Here is a 23,012-nt window from a genome sequence, read left to right as displayed (position 1 = left end):
CATTTATTTACATTCTATTTTGTAAACTTTCTGCTGGCTTATGAAGATATTGCCTCCCTATAGATTTTATAATCAGAATACTTAAGAGACAAAATATAGAATTATTGTCCTGCTTTCAAAGCCTGCAGAGTCTAAACTAGCCATCCTTAACCTCTTACTCTCCAAATGTGTTGGATTTCCATTCTGAATTCATTCTGGCTTGGGGATTCAGGTCCAACACATCTGAAAAGTACTAGCTTGAGGAAGATTGTTCTAATTCCTGTTTATGTATTCATTTGTTAATATATATACAACTTTTCCTCCAGAACTTCAAGTCAATCTCCTGTACATAGCAATCTGTGATCTATTTTTTCCCTGAACGGGTTGGATGATCTGAGACATAGTGAATGACCCTAAGCCACCTAGGAGTTTCCCTAACTAATGCTAGATCTAAACTTAGTCTCAATTATTCTAGTTCAACACTACATTGGTCCTGTTTGTATGACATATATAACTGAGACAAAGGAGAGTCAAAATGCTACAGGAGATGGGTAAAGGAGTTAATTATTAGCCCCAAGCTAACTCTTCTCATTAAGCTGTGTCATCAGGATAAGAGGGTTGCTGGAGGCTTAACCCCCCTGTCTGACTGCTGAAACAAAGTCAAAATCCTAGAAGAATAGAGCTTCACTGTCTTTGCATTCTCTTCTACATTTTTGCCCCCTTTTTCTTCCCAAGGAAGAAAATTTGTACAGAAGGGGGTTTAGGTGAGTAAGCTCTTTCCCAACTCTTTCTATAGCAATGTTCACCCTGCTTGGCCCACTGCAGATTTTTAAGCATCCCCCACCCCCACCATGAGAGGAAGTGACAGCTTCCCAGCTTCATTTTCAGAAATTGGGAGGATTCTGAAAATGGCCACACCCTTTCTTTTACCAAGACATTGGTAATGCTGCAGCTGTTGCCACACAGCGATAAGTCAATCCCCCAGGGAGTGGGAAGTTTGGACAGCCTGACACATTAAGCCAACACTTTAGCTCTAATCATTGCACAGTGATTTTGTTTGCTCAAAGTTCACTCTCCTTTCTCCAAGATTTCTGGTTGCAAAGCACACGAGTTAAGGTGTAAATACAGGTTGCAAGGCTGCAAATGAAATTGTCACACATTTTGTCAATTTCAGGCTTCGTCTTTCTTGTTCCCTAACCATCACTAGGTTCAATGCCATTCTGGAAAAATGTGGTCAGTTAAGAGGGATGCCAGCTAATTGCATACATTTGGCCTGAGCCTTTGTATTTGACATTCGGGTAAAATCTTCATAGAGCGCACATTGCTCAGTGGTAGGTGGTATGTTCAATCTGAGTTCTAAAACAAAATCTCTTCAGTCCTTATTTCATGTGCATTTCAGAGAACGCACAGATATCTCTAGAACTATAGGAGTTTTGCAGAGGTCCCAAGGAGAAACAATAAAATCAGCTGCAGCTCTCCCTGCACAATTATGCACATACCACACAGAAGTGCCCACAAATCTCAGAATAATCTCAAGTTTGTTCTCTGCTGGAATGAGCAAACCCACAGAATCCTTTTTTTCTCTATGGCGGTGCTGGCTGAATTGGCCATTCACAGTAGGGTCACTGTGGACACAAGAGTTCCCAACACATGGAAATTCATATGAGTTCACTTAATAAGTTGGAGGTCACAGAATAAAAAGAGAAAATCATTACTGTATCAAGGTATTCGCTCATATCCAGTTACATTTAAAAAAAAACACAGCATCACAATGCTATGGTTATTTCAAAACCATAGTTTGGGAAATGGAAAGTCAGCTTCTTTAGCTTAAAAGGGCAATGGGGAACTCTTGGCGTAACTTTAATTTGCACAGTAGCATACCTCCCCACCACTGCCACTTCTACTCTCCGATCCCTCAAAAGCTCATTATCAAACTTGCCACCTTCCCAATGCTGAGAACAATGAGGAAAGTCATTGCTTCTACCCCAAGCTGCCTCGAGTTGTACAGTAACAAAAATCCCCCTAGCCCCATTCCAGCAAAAGGGAAATAAAATAGCCTAAGCGTTCCCCCTTTCACATTCCCCCTTTCACATGTGCATTTGTCTAGTCATTAGCAAAAAAGCTCAGGTAATTCTTACAAGGGGGAGTTGAAAAGCCATCAAGCCACCTTTCCCCCAGAGTCCTAAAGCTCAGGAACCATGATGAGGGAGGAATGGTTGCAAATGCAGAAATGGGCCATCCACAAGAGATGCAGAGCCACCCCCTTAAAAAAAAAAAAGAACTACTGTAGTTTTACTGTAATTGAACCAGAAATAAGCTGGCTCGGCTCTCACATACAGCTGACTAGAAATCCAGAGCTGCTTTTGAACTGGTGCAGTGTTCTCATGTGCATAGGTCTATGGCAACCCCGAATGATAAAACATGTGACAGAAGCCACATGGCTTACATACTTGCATCCAGCATTAGGACACATGTATGAAAAGTTGGGGTTTGTGTGTGTTTCATCATTTTTGCATCTTTGTAGCTCATACCAGATACTTATGTTTGTGTGGAAATGTCCTTAAGCAGATCGGGGTGAAGGATGCATAGCCTAGGTCCTCCTCTGGGTCATGTAATATTAATGGTTAGGGCTAGAAAGAACAGCCAGCTTAAATGTATGGTACTTACATACAGATGTGGAGAGGGAAGAACCCATGGTAGATCTGGAGCATGAGAAAGTGATGCAGTTCAGTGGGTTCGGGCACAAAAAAATCTGTTCCTCTAAAAGTGAAAGGCAATAGTGCCTGCTTAGAAGTAAGCCCCATTAACATCAATGGGGTATTGTAATCAATCCAGCCTTCCCTCCCCACTTGCTAGGCTGGTCCTCTGATGAGGGACATGTCCAGACATGCCCAGGTCAAGACCTACCTGATTTTCCTCTGATTAAGCCTGATGCTAACAAATACTGTCAAAATCACCTGGAAGACATCTGAACAGATCATCCAAGGCCTGCCCTATCTTCAGGGCATGAAGTACTGTACAGATGCTCCCCCCAACACCTGAAAGCTGTGTCACAGCCTTCTTTCAGATAAATATATACAGACCTGTAACCTTAAATGTGTTTTTTCAAACAACACAGTGAAGGAGTTGTAGCTGTTCTTTATATTTTGTTGGCAATGGGTTGGTTTGCAAACTTAGATGGGACTCTGAACCAAGCCTTGCGTTATGTTGTCCTCCCTCCCCTTCCTCACACATTGCCTTTCACAAGCCAGCAGGAATTATCCAGGGAGATGATAGGTTATGCACAATGGGATAGCCTTTGGATAAAATATAGCCTTTGGATGAAATATAAGGTGAATAGCCTTTGGATAAAATATAAACTGGGAGATCTCCATGCAAAGCCCAGCTCAGTCTTGAATCAACTGAACAGCCCTAAACACACAATATCTCGATTTCTGTTCTCATCTGTAAAAGAGGAATAAAAAACTCTACTTGCAAAAAAACACTATTAGAAGAATCCAGAATTGTCATGCACTGCAAGAGCAATCTTAAATCTGGATGGCTAGTCAAGAATAACAGACATACTCAAAGAACAAGTGAAAAACTAGCATAGCTTTCTCACTTGACATCAGATTTTTCAACATAACTGTTTGGCTTTGTAAAGAATAATCAAAACCACATCAAACCAAGAGGTATAACAAGCAAGGCATAGCCTTCAGGAAAGCCCAAAGCAAAATGAGTAATTTCAAAGACACAGAAACATTAAGAATAAAACAGGCTTTCAGACATTTAACCAAAGGGAAAGCGAAAAATATATATGCTTAGCTAAAACACTGATTTCCCATAAGAGAGGAAATTGCTAGAAGTCATGACAAAGAAGTTACAAGAATTTAATGGAAAGTGTCTAGCTGCCCATTTCTTGACAGAGAAACACAACTCTCCCTTTTTCACAGACTTTGACAAGCTGATTTCCCAGTACAGTAGGTGCTTTCTCTATTTCCATGTGTCTCATGCTGATGGAGAAGGAATCACCTCTCTAAAAAGAGGAAAAGTTAGGGTGGCATTCAGTGTGCCAGGTAGCTTTTCAACCAACAAATTAACATTTCACACTAGACAAAAACTTAATTTAGTACACTGAAACCCAAGGGAAGGAAATATCCAGATGTGTAGAGAGCCATAGAGATGGCCTTGTAGGGCATTATTCAGAAGCCATTACAAAAACAAGGGCAGAAGCATTCCTTAAGCCCTGGGAAAGGAGAGAGTATTAGGAAGAGGCTCCAGCTGGCTCCTCCCTGACTCAGTGGGATATAAGAGGGAGGAAAGGTAAAACAAGCAGATTTGCAAGATTCTGTTACTATAGCCTATCTCAAACAAGTGTAAGTATAGTCTTCCTATGGAATTGGTTTCTTGATCAAGTCTACCTCATAGCACTGATAAGATGAGCTCAACAGATTCCCCATTCAATATTTTCTTGCAGGAAAAACAAAACAGAGAGGTGTGAAATGAACTACCAGAATGAACGTAACTTCCACCACTGCCTCCCTGAACTCGCACACCCTCCAGCTATGTTATCAATGGAATCCAAAACACCACCAACACAGTAGAATCTTCATAGATTGGGAAGGAGCAGAAGTGGCCTTGGGTTTCCTTTAGAGCTGAGCTATGTGGTTGGATATGCTAAAAATGGCTTTCATCCAAAAAAAAAGAGGACAGAGGGACCGATTAGATTTCACCGAAGGATCAGATTCAATCCCACCAAGCCAACTGGGCTGGATTCCAGCAGGGACAAGGCTAATTGACATCACGTTGTGATATCACTGAAGCCCCACCATAGACATCACCTACTATTTTGTGGAAGAGGACACAGGGAGTCATCTTGACCAGTTTAACAGGCCAAGCTGCTGCTTCTTCTAGCATATACCTTCTTCCCCAGACAGGGAGAAGTTGCATGCCAGCTGAACAGCTCTGTCTTGAGTCTCCCAGCAGAATCCCATGGGGGACACACTGAGTGGCACCTGCTTTGCCCATGTCTCTTTTTTCCTTTGTAACAAGGAAAAATGAGACACAGTGGAAGTTGCATTGCTTCTGTCAGAAGCTCCAGCAGTAATGCCAGCAGGATGTGTGTGTGTGTGTGTGTGTGTGTGTGTGTGTGTGTGTGTTTTGCGGGGTGTGCCTTTAGGGGCTGGGGAGCTTGCAGAGATTTAAGAAACCCAGTTCAAGGAATGATTGCAGAACAGAGATAACAACTACATCCTAAAGGCAATTTCCCTATCCAGGGCTGTTTAACCATATTTTTCCCAGTTTGACATCATCCAAATGTATTGATATTGCAGTTCCTCAGCACTCCCTAACATGAAACTCTGGCAGTTGTAGTACCAATAACCCTAGAGGGGACTAGATTAGAGAAGATTGTTTATGAGGTTTTATTGAGAAAGCCCCACAACAGTCTTCTCCAGAGAGGATGAAAGCTGAATCAGCAGTGTTATGATACAGTTACATTCCGAAGCAGGCCAGCTGCATAAGCCTTTGGAACATGGCTAGAGCTGGAAAGCATTGCATTAAATTCAGGAAAGCCATTCAACTAATGTCCATCCCCTTTTTAGAAAAGTGAGTGAGCTTCAAGAACCAACAGAAGTATAATTCTGCCCCAGCAACATGCCCTACTCTACAAAGCTGTTTTGGACAATTCCCTCCATCATCAGTGATCTATTTGGAAGAAAGCATAGCTGATTTAGAAGGCGCCCTGCTTTCTGCGCACTGTAGCTTCAAGGAGTGGGGGTGTGAGTTAACTTTCTTAACTTTCCAGAAATTCTCTAAAGGCTATTTAACAATATGCTGAAAATCCTTAGAATCTGTTAGCCTCTGTTTCAACCTAAAAATACACTTCATTCGCTGGGAATACAGAATGGCTATTAAATCAGTTTGTATTTCGGATTTGGTCACAGGGAACATATGGCAATAATATGCATGTCCCTTCCTTCCTTCCTTCCTTCCTTCCTTCCTTCCTTCCTTCCTTCCTTCCTTCCTTCCTTCCTTCCTTCCTTCCTTCCTTCCTTCCTTCCTTCCTTCCTTCCTTCCTTCCTTCCTTCCCTTCTTCCCTTCCCTTCCCTTCCCTTTGCATATGTGATATTATGAAGTCCTATACACCATTTGTCTTGAGGAAGTCCAGCAGCTACTTGGGAAAGTTCTTCTCTCCTTTCTCAGGCTGCATCCCCAGTTCCAGCCACCTCCAGCTACCTACTCTGAAATGACTTTCTAACATGCAAACTGCAAGTCTGAAGTCAAGTTTTTTCTCTGCTCCAACTCACGATCTGGATTTGGCAGAGTGATCAAGCACATTAAATGTTATTTGTTAAACCCTAGATGGTCCACCGAGGAAAGATCAGGCAATCCTATCCAACTATTAGCAATGTTAACAAAGGATAGTCAATAACCATTAGCCAGTAATGTTATGCAAGCAAACCTTATAATTTCTAAGTACTCTCTCCTGCAACAGCAACTGAACCTACAGTGGCTATCCTGAATTCTTCACTGCTCACAGCATGGGAGGAACAGGAAGGCACCCCAAAATATGAACATGATTGTGCTGCTCAGAAATACATGGGGAGGTGTGGATGTCAAGTGATAGAAGGAAAGGAAAGTGCATGTTAAGGGCAAGGCAGGATAAACAGAAATAATAGGTGGCTATTTTGAAAACTTCACTGTAGGAGGCAGCAGCTAGCAGGCTTTGGGTGATCTCAAAGAGGCTGAGGAGGGTCAGGCCTAGTTAGTACTTGGATGGGAAATTCAGACCAAGAAAACCCAGAACTGCAGGGTAGTTGAAAGAACATCCAGAAGAAGGGAGCAACAAGCCATTTTGGCATTATTGCTAAAAATGTCCATGGAGCAACCCAGAATCCAGCTCAGTTTGAAGGAAATTGACTTTATTTTGGAAATACACTGAATTTCCAATTTAATTAGAAATGGTTACACATAAGCACAACCGTTTGGTCCGTAGTATTTATTTTCAAAATTCCTTCCAGATGGATTGAGCTCTCCAAGCGGCTGCATGCCTGGAGAAGGTACAAATTTGCCTGTCACATTGCACAGGATCCTACTACACAGCTATTGGATTGTTTCATTATCACTCCTTATTGCCTTTTATGACTGCTTGGGCTGTCGGTATTTTACCTTCCCCAACTAGTTGTGGAAGGAAGTCCCCACCTCCAACAAATCCTGGAGTTCTTGTAGCATTTTCTGCAAGGAAATCCTATTTCATCCCCACACCATAGATCAGGGTTAGGGAAGAGGATAGTTAGCAACAGGAAGGAGGCTAGGCGATGCAGAGTGGAGGAAGAAAGGAGGGGGAGAGAGAGAGAGATGGTAAAAATAAACAGGAATTCACTCAAAATAACTCAGACCCCAGCATGTCCAAAAAAGGAGGGGGGCCAGAAATATTCATGCAAGATTGTGTGTGTGTGTGTGTGTGTGTGTGTGTGTCTGCATGTTCTTCTGAGTATCAACAGTGACTGACCAAGGCAGGGACACAAAGCACCAGTACTGAAGAGTGAATAAGTTTCCCAGGGGAGAAAGTATCCAAGATCCACACCAACTCCAGATACTTTTGTCCATCTTAGAGTTCCCACATCTAGATTCCTTCTTTCCTTCCAGAAAAAATAAAATGAAATAAATAAATAAATAAATAAATAAATAAATCTGAGATCATAAGAAAGGAGAGGAAAGACATTGTATGATGGGCCTGCATCAGCTTCTAAGAGAGGCCAATCCTACTTGTAGCCTATTCCAGAAAATATTAGTAGTAATTGTAGTAATAGTAGTCAGGATGTTTGATAGCCGATTTCAGGCAGTAGACTGATTAGTATAGCGAAAAGCAGCAAATTGTCAGGGTGCATAATTTAAATTTGAGAACTACCCTTTGGATTTTTTATTTCAGGTGCCAAAACATAGGGTCTCTTCTTCCAAGACCCCACAACAACTGAGCCCCTCCATCCTGCTCTGAGCCTTTCCTAACTCTGGCTGCATCTCTATAAAAAAGTACTGTCCTGCTCTGAAAGGTCACAAATGAGTGAACGAGACAGAATACAGGAGCCTCTACCACAAATAACTGCCTGGGACAACAAGCACAAGGACAATCCAAAATAACCAGAGACATGATAAGAATTCTGAGTGCTTCTTTGCTCTGCCCTGGCTTCTTGAGGCACCAGTTTCCCAGTGAACAAATGAGACCGAATTGGAAGGCACCATTTTGTTCTTTTGCAGTGTGTCCCCAAAGGGTAGGGAGGCAGCATGGTTAAATCCCTGAATAGGGAGATTTACATTTGTTTCCCAACATGTCTCTTTTGCTTCTGACCCAAAAGGATGACGGAAGCCCTATAGATATCACTCCATTAAGCACACAACAGATGAGGCTCAATCATGTATATTCCTCCAGGTAGGCAACTGTGTCTGATAAAAGCAAGGGAGCATTTCTACCCACTTGGGTATTCAATAAACTATTACCAGGCCAGAGAATTAGAGGAGAGTTCACAGTGTAACTGAAGCTGATCACCCAGAGAAATGGCAATTTTTCTGAACAGCTGAACAGCCTGGTACAAGAGGTGACAGAAGGAGAAACACTGTCCCAAGGCCCATTGGAGCCCTCTGCAGAGTAGGTCTTACTAAAGGAGAGTTTATTTATTTATGCCAACCTCCTATCTTGTCTTCAGTCCCTTGACTGAAGTCTCTGCAAATCCACTCAAGGAGGAAGACTGTGGAGAATGTCTTGGGATAGGCAGGAAGGTAGGGGGCAGATATAACAGGAAAGAATTATGTAATGGTTGCTCTTATATACTGTCCATATAGCTAAAATGCACTCCCTACACACACTCCAACACAAGGAAACCTTCTTGGTCCCCACCAAGCTCCTGTAGTAAGGACAGCATTCTTGCAGGAAGAGAAGATCCCAAAACCCCTGTCTGATATCAGCACTCCACCTCATAGCAAGAAGAGATGATAAGCTGGTAGGCAGAAGCTTGGAGGGTAGGGTGACATCTCTGGTCCAGGTGGGGAGGCCAGAAGAAGCTTATGCCTCAAGGGAAGGAACAGTTTTACATGCAGGCTACCGAGATGTGCTTATAGAAGAAGCTCGCAAGTTCCTTTTCTTCTGCATACTTCCAAGGCTCTCACAGGTCTAGTCTTTCATACTTTGCCTGGCAGAAGCTTGTGTTAAAGTGGCAATATAGGCAGGAGGTTCACAGCAGTGTGGGCAGGAGACTGGACAACAATCCCTTCTACTGCCAGAATCAGAGTCCTGCCAGGAAGCCAGCAAACACTATCCTGGAATCTCTGTGGGTGCTTAGCTGACCCTGACAGCCAACCAACAAAGGACTTACACATGGAACTGGGAATACCAAGGTGCCCTTTCAGTACATTCCTTTCACAACCGCCTGCTCAGCCTCTGAGTCATAATGAGTAGACTGTGAGCACTGGCAAAGCATGCCACCTTCTCTGACTCAGTTGTTGATTGACAGGTGCTTCTTTGAAACTCAAAGAAGTAACAAACCCCAAAACTAACTGAAGAAAAACTGTTTCTACTCTGCTGAATGTTCCTTATGTCCTTTTCAAAAGGAGGTCTTCCAGGCATGCAGTGAACTCATCTCCCCTTGGGAAACACAACATTAAATTCCTACATTCAAAGCCTTTTCACTAAGTAGCTATGACCTTTCCTTAAGAATGCAGGTTCTACAGGGGCACCAAATGATGAAGTTATCCTTCAACAGGGCAATCAGGAGATGCAAGTGTGTAACAGGAAAGAGAGCGGGAAAGTGAAATGTCTGTCATTTGCCAGCATCACTCATTTGACCTGTATGGATAGATAAAAATCTTTTCTCAGGAACAGACCACACATTTTAGATGCAGGAGATCTCAGGATCAATCTCCAGGAATTCTGTGGAGGGCAGGGAAAGACCTTTGTCTGGAATCCTGGAAAACTTTTAAAGAATCAGTGTCAGTCATTTCAGATATTGAACTGATGTCCCATTTAAGTTTTGGGTATTTTTTAATATAGAAATTAGAACATAAATGTCCTATATAATATTTTTCTTTTCTCTTGGTGCAGCCATAGAGGTCTACATAGCATTAGATGGACAGACAGACTCTTTTGAGCCTAACTTATATCACTGCAGAAGTATTTGGGGGTGGAGGAACACAAAGGATCACCTGGCCTTTTTTTTTTTGCTGTGAAGTTATCAAGTTACTAGGGATAAAGAAAGCCCATTTTAGGCAGCTAGATACTTAAAGCTGGTTGCACCAAGCAGCATGTGTGCTCAGCTGGGAGAGTAAGGGAGTTAGTTGTACACTCTCCTGTATTAAAGGAAGAAACATAAGAGGTTTGTAGTTTTGAGACTGTTTGCTATATTTGTCACAGCTGGATTTATCCCAGAATAAATAGTTCCAAATTCCTGTAAATATGGACACATACTGTCCTTTGGTAAAGAAACATTTTTTATCTGTTCCCCTTTCATCTAGGATTATAAACTGGTGGTTTATATGTGTGTATTTATATTATCTTCACTAGTTGTATAAACTAGCATGGAACTTTGTTTCTGCACATGATAACTGCAGCAAGATTATTGTATGCACAAAGATGGAAAGATTCGGCATTACCCACAATGGAGGAATGGCTGGTGAAAATGATGGAACTTGCTGAGATGGCTAAATTGACTTCTTTGATCAGAGAAAAGACAATATATACATTTATTGCTGTCTGAACCCCTTATTGACTTTCCGCGTGAAACAGAAAAAAATGAACTTATGATGTATTGTTTTGATGATTAGACAGTATAGACTATAGAAAGAAAAGAGGTATGTTGTAACTATAGAGTAAGAAGTAAACTTATAATTGTACTTATAACTGGCGTAAAGAAAATCAGAAGTTACTTCTTTGTATTTTTTTTCTTTCTTTTCTATTTTTCCTTTATTCTTTTTTCCTTTCTTGCACTTTTAACTTTCTCTCTGATTTCTTTCTCTTTCTCTTCCTTTTCTTACTTTATATTAGTTTGTATTAGTTTGTATTTTCTTTTTAAAAATCTCTAAGAAAATTACACACACACATACACACACTAATTGTGTAAACTAGATGAGGCTAAGTATAACTGGCAGCTGAGTACTCATATATGCACTACTGCAAATTAGGACGGGAAGGAAAGTGACTCTTTCACTTTCCAGCCAAAGGCATAATAGTAGTAACTGTACAGAATAATCATGAATGGTAAAATGTAACAGAGCCATGGTAGTTATTTTCTCACACCGCTCTCCCGTTGCTCCATTACACCACATTACATTTAAGGTCCATTTTAAAATCTGCATAAGGATTTTATTTGTTTATCTGTTACATACCCAGAGGTCTTATTATAGCCTAGATTGAAAGAATTCCCATTTCCATTTGGATTATTGATTTCAGCTGCCTTTGCATAATTGAGGAGTTGGGGGGGGTGTCTGGCAGTTCCCTGTGAAGGAAATACAGCAAAGAAAGGAAGGAAGCACCAGCTTCCCAGCTTCCTGAGATGGGAGAGATATTTCACCCCCAGAGAGGCTCCCACTGAAGGCCAGAGCAGAGCATCTGGACCTAAATGGAGCTTGGGAGGAAGGGAGGAGAGAAAGGGGAAGTGGACTTGGGTGTCATTGCTTAAACGTCCCATTAGTGATTCTGGGTGCAGTCAGTGGCTCAAGCAGTTGTGCTATAAATATTCATCATTACCTCCATTTATTCTCTACAGTCTCTTTCAGTACTGTTATGCCTTTGGCAGGGAGACTGAGTGGGAAATAAAATTGATCTTGCCCTCAGAATTTTCCCACACAGAAGAAAAAAATTACAGTAGAGGAAAACACAGAGCAGCGGTGTACGGGCACTGAAATATGATTATGATTATGCATCTTTTTCTGAGAAACTGCAGCTGATTGTGGCCTGTCAAGACTTGTAACTATGCATACATGTAATGAAAGAGGCACATAAGCAATTGTGATAGTATGCATTTTACATAACTGCCATGCATTTTCTTGCTCCAATGAGCATTCTGTATAGGGAAACTGTAACGTCTGAAGAAGCCTTGGAAGGTCAGTGGATCAGAATAAAACAACAGGAAACTTTTTATGGTCCTATGGAACTGGATTACAGAAATAAAATTGGAATTACATTTCACACAACAAAGGCAATGTCATTACTTATCACTGTGAACTGGGTTGGCAAGGAGATACATGGGTGGCATTGCTATAGCAAACCTTTGGACTACAACCACTAGTATTTATACCCCCAGTGATAATGTTTCTGCACCAAATAATTTAGGCCTGAGCAGAGAAGCATTTGCCCATGTCTCTCCCATCCCTGATCTCTAGGGATGTATGAATATCAGTGTTCTGGGAGTCAAAATGAATGTGATAAGGGAGATCCATAATAAATCTCCCATAAAACTCACGTGAGTAGATAAATGGGTACTCTCACTCCGGTGGGAGGAAAAATGCTGGCGGCGCTTGCACGGGAGTCGGGAGCAGTTGCCGGTAAGCGCGAAACCCCGCTCGCCTGAAAAGGGCGCGAAGCAACGGAAACCCTGCCTCCTGTGCTCGCCAGCTGGGCTCTGCTCTAGGAAGGAGGCTCTGGCAAACCACTTCCGAAACAATTGCCTTGAAAACTGCAAGGACTCGTCCAAGCAGTCACTGCAGAGTTGGTAATGACTGAGCGCAGACAAAAAAAAAAAAGAACTTCAAATGAATTTGAATTCAACATACGGATTTGCTATACTAAATCAGGTAATTACTGCAACTTAGCATTAACAATACTGGTTGGGTTCATATATCATGCCAAACCATAATGCAGTCTAATTGTTGTTTATAGTGTGATGTGTGAACCTAGCCACTGACTCTCTAGGACATCAGACATAGGTTTTTCCAGCCCAAAAAGAATTGCTGGGACTGAACCCGTGATCTTCTGAGGCAAAATATATTATCAGTTACTGTATATTATTCATTGTATTCAGTTGGATAATGTAAATAATGCTGACAGGAGAAATTTAACTTCTCTTTCCCCCCTCTCTTTCCTCTTGCATCCCCTGATTGCTCTGTTTGATACAACATTGATGAAGCGCTTGATTGCTTGGGTTCCCCTGCAGAATAAATCTTTGTAGAGCTACAGAGCTGAACTATATAAATTAAACTAAAATTGCCTTATTCAAGATCACCTGCAATGTGTTTATCTCTTACTGGTGTGAAATACACAAGGATATACTGTATATATGGCTTGTAGGGACAGCTGTAATTGTGGTAGAAAACATTCAAGCTACAACAGTAACAGGCATATCCATGAAAAGCCTAAGGGATAATAATGAACCAATACTGTGAGATAACACATGGTGGGATCAAAGAATCATCAACAATCATATCTGAGAAAAAGTATGGCCAAAGCAACAGAGGCACTGGACGTTTATAGCTTGTCCGAACAGAAGGAACACGGCCAACTGGTCTGAGATAGAGCAGCCTTCCCTTGCTGTTGTCTACCAGATGTTTCAGGCTCTGCCTCCCTGAACCTTCTCAGAAGGCCTGGCCTTGACTCTTGCCTGCTGCTTGGAGATTGAGGAAGCTCTTTCAAAGTAAATGTCTTTTTGTAGACGGGGATCACTCTTAAGCCAGAAACCCCTGTCTGAATGGCTTGAGCAAACATTTTCCAAATAATTTATCTTCAGTAGGAGAAATCCACCTCCTATAAGTAGTTCTGTAGGTTTTGTACTAGCTATGTCTGGGTATGTTCTTTGTTCAGAGCCTTGGCATAGACAAGTAAGGATCTGAGTTAGACTTACAATGCTTTGTGGTATCTAACTTAATTTTTTTCATTGTTGATTTTTTAAATGATGCTTTAATGATGGAAGAAAATAATCAGTTATGGTGCAGACTGTGATAAACAACAGCTAGTGTTAGAAATAGCTAAGGTTACTGCGGTGAAATTCAGTGCTCTCCCCACTCCCCATCTGACAGCGCCTGCCCATCAATTAAGATTGAGTTGGATGCCTTCTTGACAGCCCTGCATTTGCCACTATGGCAGCACCTGGCAGACCTTTCCAGGGCTTGGAAGTTAAGTAGGGTTAGTATTTGGATGGGATATTGCTATAGACTAGGACTACAGGCCAGATTGGGAAGCTGAAAAACACCCTGGAAGAAGGCAGTGGCAAACCACTTCCATATTGTTATCAACACAACTGCACAGACCTGTCTAAGAATTCACCTCAGTTTGACTTGACTTTATCAGCTGACAAAGGAGAGGGCATGCTGATACAAGTACTGTACTCCAAATGCAGAATTCAGTTCCAGGTGGTATCAAGCATTATCAGCTTTCAGGGCCAACTTAACAGGTATTTGTTCATACAGACTTTTGGCTATGTTTGGGCTGGTGCCTCTTCATTTCTGGTGATTCTGCACTACAGTGTGTTGTACTCTAGTGACATTCTAACATTATGCTTTCAGTAGTTTCTTGGTTTTAAATATGCAATTTTTAAGAGGGGTTTTATTGAACATCAGCATCATTATGAATTACGTATGCTTCCCCCTTCTTTGCAATACTGTACAATACAAGTTGTTTAAAAAGTTATTGTAAACGGTTTTTCATTAATTGTTAAAAATAATTCCAAAATAGGGAACCAAGAATATGTAGGTTATAAAACCTGTATATGGATAACAATAAATTACTGCAACATAAATGTCAGGGCTATCTTCCTCTGCATGAATGGAGCAGCAATTGCAGAGGGAAAAGGCAATTACACAGAAATTCTACTGGCGAGTATCATAAAAGCAGAGTGAGCTAACAGCGAGGTTCTGAAGAGGAGAGAATTCTCATCTCATATCATTTTGAGCAAAGGCAGATAGATCACTATCTACTGCAGAACTCTGGGTAATTTATAGTAGAACAGCAAAGGCTAAATAGAAGAAAAAGCAAAAAGCATTTTCCCTTCCTAAAGGAGCTCACTGAAATCAAGAAAGCTTGGAAGAAAATAATAATGTAATGCTGCTAGGTTGAGCTTCTTTTCAAAGCCACCTGGTCTAGTAATTCTGTTTCCACCACTTGAAGGTGATTTTTTTTTCTAAACCTGGCTCATTGGCTGAGTGAGTGAGTGAGTGAGTGAGTGAGTGAGTGAGTGAGTGAGTGAGTGGGAATTGCAAGTCTGTCAAGCTAGTGTTTCATTACAGGGTATAAAGACCAGGAGCTGGGAGAAGAAGTGAGGTAAGAGTGTTTACCAATGGAGAAATGGAGCTACAACATCTCAATATACAAGCCTGCCCACCAGCCCAACCAAACCAATATCCCCCCCTCCTCTGCAAATCTCTTTTCGGCTACAGAGCAGCTGAGCCAGAAATCAATCAGTTCAGCCCTCCTACACAGCTGACCTTCTGGGAATGGAGAGGTCTGGAGCTGCTTTCAAACTGGCAAAAAATCCTCACGTGGAAGTGCTCTGGGTGGATGGGGGGAACTTGCATATCTGAAACTTCCCCAAGCTCATCCAAGGCCAAAAAGAAACAATTCAATCCATGAATTGAAATGAAAGCATGAGATTAGTCAGGGAAAAAGAGCATTTGTGTTCTCAACATACATTAAGGCTCTCAAAGGATGGAAAGGATGGGATGATAATAGAATGTAGTGAAAAAGAGGATGCTGTCACTAGCCCTTAACACAACCACGTATGTACCTGACTTTTAATAAGCACGTGGAGGGGCGTGCTGGGGAATGGAATGCAGAATTGATTCAGTCACTGGCTAACAAAAACTCAGATGAAAAAGAGAGCAAGGGGGAGTTTACAGTTCCTCTAGAAACTGCCTGGGCCTTCATTTGGGATTTTCTTGGCAGTCATGATGCATGACTTGTGGACCAGATTAAGCCTCCAAAGCAACTTTTATCAGCTTCTGCAATCCTACCAAACATGATATTTTTTCAAAGTGTGTCCAATGTTTTACTCAAAAAGAAAAAAAAATCAAATTGTAAGAAATAAGAGTCCACACTATAATATTACATACAGTAATGCCTTTATAGATACTTTATATAATGTCAGAACATACATGCACAGTAACTATTGCAACTGCTCTTGCTCTAGTTGGCTTTATGATGTTCTTTTGCTCTAGAGCCTGATCACCAATGAAGATTTCATTTGTGCAGCAAAGTTCAGTCTGAGTGCTCAGACCACTGTCCTCAGAATAGCACTGCAAGAATAGAGCCTTGCCTTTAGACTCTATTCCATGCTATACCTGTGAAACTAGCCTGAGAACAGGGATGGCCCCTCATTTTCCCCCAGTTTAAGCTCAAGGAAAGGATTGATTAACTTGTTGCTTTCACGCTGCATTTACAAACTACTAAGCGTGCCACAAAAGTGTAACACCCCCAACACAGAAGGTTGGAGCAGGGGAAAGAGTGCAGGGAGAATGTAGCTTTGCCACACATGTGAGGTCTTTGGAACTGGAGGAAAAGACGAGGACTCATTCCTGCAGTTACGCTGTACCTCCAAGCATCTTCAAAACACAGAGCAAGTGGTTAACAACCCCACTCCATGCCATCCCTGTTTTGTTGCATCCCCAAGGTGCTCCAGAGCTTTAGAAGTCTTCTCGTTATGCAGAAGGGGCTATTATGGCCAGCTTGTGAGACTCACAGGCATTTGCTTAACCATCTGGGAACAGAATGCTGGATTAGATGAGCTGGATCCTAGAGGGCCCTTCTTACGCTTGAGTCTCAAATCCAAGGAAAAGAAGGAAGCTAGGATTTATACTTTATGAGTGTCTTGTTATAGCAGCATGACAGGTGAAATAGTGTAAACTTGCTGTGTCTGCAGTCTCTTAGTACTTTTGCAGGAGAAATAGCATTTTTACAACCCACAACTTGACCACTCTTGTTTAAAAATGAAAGTGCTGCCAAACAACTCAATATTAACATTGTTTCTGTTGCAGTTGCTCATATCACAGTATAGATTAAACAATGGGAGTTATCACAATTGGGTTGGAATGGAGCTGATGCAGCATCCACAAAATATAGACGCTCCCTTTATAAATCATGACACAAGAACCATGCCAGAAGATAATCATTTCCTTTCTAGCATTTACTGTAGGACTGAGGACCTGTGGCCTTCCAGATATTACTTCAACACCTAACAGACCCAACCAGCATGACTAGTGGTGAGAGAAGATGGAAGTTGCATGGTCTGCAAGTGCATGGTGTTCTGCTGCAGAAGCTTGGTTGGCTTGGCCCTTTTAACTGCTATCATGTGAGGTTATCTGGGAACTATCTATAAAATGCAGTGAGTTCAAAGTTTATAAATATTAACTTCCATAATTACCAATCATTTATGGGACATGTTAGTTTGCAAAGTACCTTACCGTCTACAGTTGTCTTCTGAATCTTGCCACTAAATCATAAATATTTCCATTTACAGTTGAAGAAATTAGATTTAAAGCTACCAAATACATCCATGAATGACATGGTACCCTGGTGTTAAAGAGCCTGAATCTGCCCACCATTCGACTATAATGTTGAATAGTAGGAAGAGAACCAGTTCATTTCTCCATCTCTAGAATTATGTCTTGGAAAGCAGTTAATTATGTCTTGGAAAGCAGTTAGACACTGGTAGCTTCAAGTTACTCTTAAAGAAATTGTGGAAGCCCAAGAAGAAGCTGCCACTAATACAATATTATTCAGATTCCAGAATTAACCAGACTTGTCCCTAACCTACCTTTCCAGGCCCATCCCTTGTCCTGTGCATTTCCTGTTTGCAGTGGCTGCTGATAGACCAGCCCTGACTGCAAATGCAATTCTTTTTAATAGTATTGCACCACTATATTATAACAAAACAAGATAATGGAGTCCAAGATGCTGACAGCCACTACCAGTAAGAGAAAAAGGAGTAGCGCTTCCAGAAAGAAAGGTGAATGAGGTCATCAAGGAAGGTTCAGTAGAACTGAAGTGGTCTTCAGCAGCCCGTTGAAGAGCAAGGGCTAAAGACTGCAGGCAAAACAATTAGAAGCTCCACTTTGTCAGTATCCTCAGAGCAGCATTACAGAGGAAACAGATCCTAGGTCACAACATCCCCAGAGAAGCAAAGCATGGAAGAAATCAAACCCTTCAGAGAGTCACCAGAATTCCCTCCACTCTTTCTAACTGAAGGAAGATATTCTCACCCCACCCTTTGGGACTACAGGCCTCCTAGTGATGCCATCCCCAAGATTTCCTGATGTATGTGCAAAACCACCCAGATGACAGGTTAATACAGTCATGACCTGGCTTTTCTATTCAGATCACAGGGTCATCTTCCCCTCTGTTCCAGCTCCAAGGGGGGAATTCAAGAATCTCAGTAGACTTCCCTGAGTGCATGGCTCTGTGCTTCCACAAAATAAGGTATTTATTCATTTATTTATTTATTAGGAATGCTTCTGTGCCACTCCAGTTGTGTGACTCTATGCCATGCACAGAGTCTTCTACGTTTTCTCCCTGCAAAGCAATCATGAGAATGGCTGTAGTCAGGGGCTAACTATGAATGCAGCCCTGGCCAAGGGAGACCTCGCCTTCAGCAATGATTCAGCTGCGTAAGCGCTGAATGAGAATGCGCTCAGCATCGCTCAGAATTCAATCTTTCCGGTCTCAGCCAGGAAGAAGAAAGAGAAGAGGAAGGAGGAGGAGGAGGAGGATTCATTCCCAAAAAATAGCTTACATGCAGAAAAAAGAAAATATCTCATAACACCCTATCTATTTAACTAGGGAAAATGTTAAGCTTGTGGGAAAAGACTGTAAGGCAAGGTAGAAAACCTATTAAGACACTCATTAGCAACAAAATAATGCAAACTCTGGCAACGCACCCATCAGGTGAAGAATTCCCTTCCCTCTACAGAAATATTAAAAATATTTAGGGTAGGGCAGCGGAGAATGTAACAACAGGCTGTGTGAGTCTACTTCCCCACCCTGCAGATGATGTACCCAAATTGCATTGGAATTTAAAAACAAAACAGTAAATATCCATCAAGGGCAGCTGAAAGGAAACAAACTGTTCTTAATCTTGTCCTCTTTTACTACTGCCAAAGCTCTGGGCATTAGCAAAGGAAATATTACTGATCATATATTCCACATATTTTGCACCCAGAAGGTATAATCAGCCTAAGTTTTAATTGCAATAGCCAGAGAATTAGGCAGGGGCTGATGCGTTTACATGAGTGGGTGTTAAAGCTCAAAACCCTGAGAAATCTGAATTTAGAAGACTCCTGGAAAGATGTGCGATCATCCTGATTAAATGATCAGGCGGAAGTCTGATCGCCTCGTTCTTGTGGCCATAAATCGTCCCCGGGGGCGACCCGTCTACCTCCATCCCCTTTCGGGCTCGTCCCCCGGATCAGCATCAAAACCTCCCGTTCTCCCAGCCAGGCAGAAGACTCACCAGCTGATGGGCTGCGGGTTGAGCTGCTGGTGCAACGCCACGGAGAAGCCAAAGAAGCTGCTGTTCTCTCCCCGCTTGAGGACGGTCTCGGTGACATCCAGGTTGAAGGCTGAATTTCCCCGAAGGTAAAGGCTGAGGCAGAAGAGGCAAAACTCGAGCGCCCCAGACATGCTGGGAGACGTTGCAGCAGCAGGCGAGCAGGTTAGTCGCCGCCGCCGCCGCCGCGCCAACTCTTCGCAGCCCGCCGTCCCCTTCGGAGTCTTTCCAGCCAGCTGTCCGCCTCAGTCACAGGCCCTCGCTCTCCCCCTTCGCTGCCCGACGGCCGGCCAGCCTCCGCTTGCAACCAAACTCCCGAGGCGAGGCAACCTTGCCTTCCTCGCGCGCTCGCCCGCCCGTTCTCGCTCTCGGTCCCCCCATGCAGCTGGGAGGAGCCCCGCTCTCCCACAACAAACACGCCCCCTCCACGCTCTCCGCTATTGGACATGCGGGAGCAGAAAACTGAAACGCAGGTGCCGAAAGACCCCAAGGCCACGCATCCAGGCGGGTCTCCGTTACACCTTCGGGCCAAAAGGAGCCCCAGTTAAAAAGGACGAAGAAAAACCTAACTGCCGCCCAGCGCCGCAAGAAAGAGCTACTCCTTGCCCACCGTTGCCACATTTTCTCTTTTGACGGTTTATAATACTAGATGACTTCCAAGCAAAGTGCGGGAGGAGACGGGAGCTTTGAATAGATATCGAGCTCCGTGGCTCAGAGCAGACTTATTTTTCTCACGCTCACAGACATTCTCAAGCAGAAGACTGGAACGCATCCCCTCCGGCAGTCAGCATTCAGATAAGCAGGGATTAACACCAGACAAACAGTCAGACAGAAAACAATAATCAAGGAACCACAAAGGAGGAAACCACATCCCCACCAACACTGTCAAGGCAAGCTACTGTATATAAACAGGCAGCAAACTCCACACTCGCTAGCATTGATGATGTTACCTAATTGGGTAACGAAACATCTACAAGCAAACAACCAAGCTCAGAGACCAGCAAGAACTCAACCCTGAGCTACAGGTGTTCCCTTGTATTGGAATAGAAGAGTGCAATGCTATTAAGCAGGAGTCAAATTTACAAAAGAAACCTCTCTTTAACTTCCTTTTTAAGAAATCCACCATAGAACTTGTAAAAGTACACTATCTGAGCATAAACCTCCTTAAATTCAGTGAGGCTGATTGCTCAGTGGATGTGCACAGAAATGCAGGGCTGATGGGAAAATCAGTCCAGGCTGCTCCACTGGGTCAGAGGAGCAAAATGGAAATTTACTTCCACTAAGTATAACCTTGAACAATTCATTTCTGTTGTGGATTCAGTCTGAAGAAGGAGTACAACACTGAGGAGAAGAACCATGTTTATTGCAACAATGGTTGGGTGTCTGCTTTACAAGAAAGAGGGACTCTGAACAATGGAAAAGCAAAGATTTTTATAGAAGTTCAGGGATACAAGGCGGGAAATCCTAGGGATCTGATTGGCTGGCCAGTTTGGGGAAGCTAGGAAGGTCCTTGTTATTGCACCTGGGGTGGGTGGGTTCTATTGTTAGGCCAAATGGGCCTTTCAGGAGGGCAGCAGAGCCTGAGCCGGTCCATTGTTAAGGAGATGGAACGTTGAGGTCATCAGCTGATGAAGGTTGGGGGTTCAGTTCCCATAAGGGTTGCCCATAACCTGGTGAGAAGGCTTCTTTTCTTTGGTTTAGATGGGATTGCAGTGGGCTTTGTCTGGGGCAGGGAGGGTCAATTTGAGTCTGGTGGGATTAGGCAAAGAGTTTGACCCTGTTCGTGTCCAAAAGACAGGAAGGAAAGGGGTGCGACTTCCATTTGGTTTGTTAGGTTTATTTTCTCCATGACATTTCATTTATAAGACAGTGATATAAATATCCAGCAACATTTTAAATGATTAAATATGAAGAAATTAATTGTTTCCCCATGTCATGGACATTTTGTCTGACTGTTGTCATTTTTTGTCATTTCAAAATTGTTTTTAATCCTATGTGAACCACTCAGAGTTGCCAGCAAATGGGCAACCTTATCAGCTGAAAGTATAATCAAACAAGCAAATGACAGAGGCTTCCAAGTCATTTGATCCTGTTCCTGGGCCCCACCCAAAGATGTCAGTTTTCAGGAGGGAGATAAGGACAACTTTTGCCACAGGGAATGCTGTCAGAAAGAGAGAGAGGTTGAGTCAGCCTCTGCTTTGACTGCAAAAAGCTCTGGGCCCTATCCTGATATACAAGAATATTCTCTGGGATGAATACAGGATGGGCAGCTGCCAGTTCCTGCAGAATGCAAGTAGCCAGCTCTGGAATCATAACCCGCAGCGGTTCAAGAATCCCAGGGGGCTGCTTGCCTAAGCTCCTAAATACAGGTTCCCACAGAAAAATGGAAATATTGGTCTGGATGGGATGGATCTGTGTAAATGCATGGTTTGAGGGCCATCAGACTTGCAGGAGTAGGGATGAGCCTTGACAATGAGAAGGTGTGAGGACCAGCCTAGGTGACACTAAGTTATCCTAGCGCTGCCTATAAACATTTGAAAATGAAAACCAAGAATAGTGGCCCTGATCCTGTTGGCCTTCCAGAAAACTATAAAAATCGAGCTTTTCCCTCAGGTGTTAGAACTGGGTTGTTAGCAGAGCCTGATATGTGTGCTTTTGTGATTGGGAGTTATGTGTGAAATGCCTGGGCTTTTGTATTTCATATTTACCAAGTTTGTTTTTAATTGTATTTTTGTTGTTTTATATTGGCTTGAATTGTTAGTTGCCCAGAGTTATTTGCTTAACATAGGTAGCCCTATGCATTTGCTTAATAAACAAATAACCTCAACCCCAGGATGATGAGCCCCTGGCAGGAGGAAAAGCATCCATCACATTTTCCAGCACGTGGGGGCTATTTTTAAACAGCTGTGAAAGTTTTAAGAGACCTTGGAGTATTGGCAGAGACGCCACATCTCTGGGAATCCAGAACATTGGCAGGACACAGCAGTGGAGCACTGCACAAATGTCACAGGAACTTGGAAGTTGTTCGTCTCTCGGGATCCCTGCTCTGCTGTGTTAGTAGGATGGGCCTCTGTGCCATTCATGAGACTTCTTTGCTGAGCTGAAGATGTGGATCTATGCCTTTGGGGACTCTCTTCCACCTCCATTTTAGGGCCTGGTCTTTTGACAAGAGAACTTCACCTAGCTAGCTGTTTCCCAGTTTTGGCTCTGGTTTAGTTAAACACTCTAAGGACATTAAAAGCACCACTTGGGAAGTGTCCCAGTTTCTTCTGAAGACCGCAGAGAGCATGTTTCTTTATTCCTGCAGTTCTCCAATTTTCAGACTGCCCCCCAACTCTAAATAGATGTGTTGCACTGTATCAACAACAAAGATTCCAGCTTGAAATTCCCACTTGGTAATTTCTTTAAAATGCCTCTCTGGGAGGATCCTGGGGCAGGCTGGATAATTATAAAGACAGACTGGATTTATGACACACGGCAGAGCAAGTGTCTTGAGATTTGCAATGGGGGTTGTTGAAATAACTGGACTTTGATTTAATAGCGTTGCCCAACAGCTGAAACTTTGGCTGCCACAAAATCATTTTTCTGGATTTTTAA

The 23,012-nt window shown here is 42.7% G+C and overlaps 1 protein-coding gene across 4 annotated transcripts in view; it reads right to left on the bottom strand.

Annotated features, from left to right (window-relative positions):
* Nucleotides 1-20,592, bottom strand: part of ITGA7 (integrin subunit alpha 7) — a 57,017-nt gene extending 36,425 nt beyond the window's left edge. The window contains exon 1 of one of the 4 annotated variants that reach the window (XM_088138223.1): nt 19,380-20,592. In XM_088138223.1, coding sequence (XP_087994349.1) covers nt 19,380-19,549 — 170 coding nt within the window. In that variant the 5' untranslated portion in view covers nt 19,550-20,592. The remainder of the gene's footprint in view (nt 1-19,379) is intronic. The other 3 variants (XM_007435428.4, XM_007435429.4, XM_007435430.4) reach the window with 3 other exon arrangements.
* Between the last annotated feature and the right edge of the window lie 2,420 nt (nt 20,593-23,012).

This window comes from Python bivittatus, unplaced genomic scaffold, assembly GCF_059951505.1.
Source record: "Python bivittatus isolate LINGU-HERP-01145 unplaced genomic scaffold, Pbiv_v1 ctg000220_np1212, whole genome shotgun sequence".
NCBI lineage: Eukaryota > Metazoa > Chordata > Lepidosauria > Squamata > Pythonidae > Python > Python bivittatus.
This window is presented reverse-complemented; position numbering and strand designations above follow the sequence as displayed.